General features: G+C 46.3%; 1 protein-coding gene across 1 annotated transcript; it reads right to left on the reverse strand.

Moving 5' to 3' along the window:
• Positions 1-536: 536 nt before the first annotated feature.
• Positions 537-992, reverse strand: LOC145802482 (uncharacterized). The gene has a single exon (XM_082895208.1). It carries the CDS (start codon positions 990-992, stop codon positions 537-539), a length of 456 nt encoding a protein of 151 aa, XP_082751334.1.
• Between the last annotated feature and the right edge of the window lie 292 nt (positions 993-1,284).

The raw sequence follows: 1,284 nt of genomic DNA on the forward strand, positions 1-1,284 counted from the left end.
ATCTCAAATCCGAGGACACATTTTTCTGAGGAATTTACCCAAGGCTTAGGAAAGTCGTAAAAAGGGAAATCCTTTTCCTCTCGAACAAAACGGGCGTGCAATGTCCCCCAGATTAGCCTATGGACGAGCGCATAATGCTTTCCAGCTCTCTTGGCCTTGGCTCTGCCCCTCATTTCTTCCCCATTTCTGATCTAGTCCTCTTTAGTGGGCACATAGCCCAGTCCAAAGGCATGTGGGTTGTGTGGCACCTCTGCCAGTGCTGTAACACCTTTTCGACCACTCTGTCCAAGTCCCATTCTCGGAACGTGCAACAATTTGTTCATGAAGTAAATGGATTGGGCACTGACGTACATGCCTTCATTCGCGACCAGAATGGTCTGCACTACTCGAGCTTTCGCCAGAGTGAATCTCGAGAGGAATACATCCTCATCACCATGGTTGATCTTTAGCACTGGCATAGTCACCTCTGGAGGTGGATGGATAGATGAGTTCCCAAAAATCATTGTTATCCCTCCCTTGTAAGAATACTTTAACATCTAATGGAGGGTGCAGGAGACAACCTTTATGTGATGTAACCAAGGCCTCCCTAATAATAGGTTAAAGGTAGCTGGCACATCCAAGACGTGGAACTTGATCTCTTGCTCTGACGAGCCTACCTCAACCCACACTTTCACTGTACCCATGACCTCTCTGCTTGTGTTATCATACGCCCATATCACCTGGGTTGTGGGGATAAAGTCTTCTGGTTTGAGACCAACCACATAGGCAGTACGGGAATGACATACATTAATGGCAGAACTAGTATCTACCAACACCATTGGCACCCACTTCTCTTTGCATTCCATAGAAATGTATAATGGCTTGTTGTGAGCCGAGCCTTCTAGAGGCAGCTCTTTGCCAGAGAATGTGAGTAGTGGCTTGGCACCACTTGGAAAGACCAGGCCCACAAGTTGCTCGGGCGTAGTATCAATGGACAATTTAGCTTTGTCCATCGTTGACAATACTACCTGTCGGTGCACTCGTGAAGCCATAAGAAGCCCCAGATAGAGATATCAACTTGGATTTTCTTGAGCTACTTCAGAACTAGCTCTTTTTCTAGTTGTTTCTCTTTATGTTTCTCGACCTCCTTGTCTTTTTCTAATGGCTCAGCTTGATCCAGGTGTGGTGGCTTAAAGTACCATCCACTTCGGGTAATATGGTTTATATCCTGAGCATACCATGTATTATCTTGGATGCAGTCCCTCCCAGTCTTCGTCAGTATGGGCCAGATGCAAATCATTGTCG

Source organism: Camellia sinensis, chromosome 11 (genome assembly GCF_055761805.1).
Source record: "Camellia sinensis isolate YWXY chromosome 11, ASM5576180v1, whole genome shotgun sequence".
In the NCBI taxonomy this organism is placed as follows: Eukaryota; Viridiplantae; Streptophyta; class Magnoliopsida; order Ericales; family Theaceae; genus Camellia; species Camellia sinensis.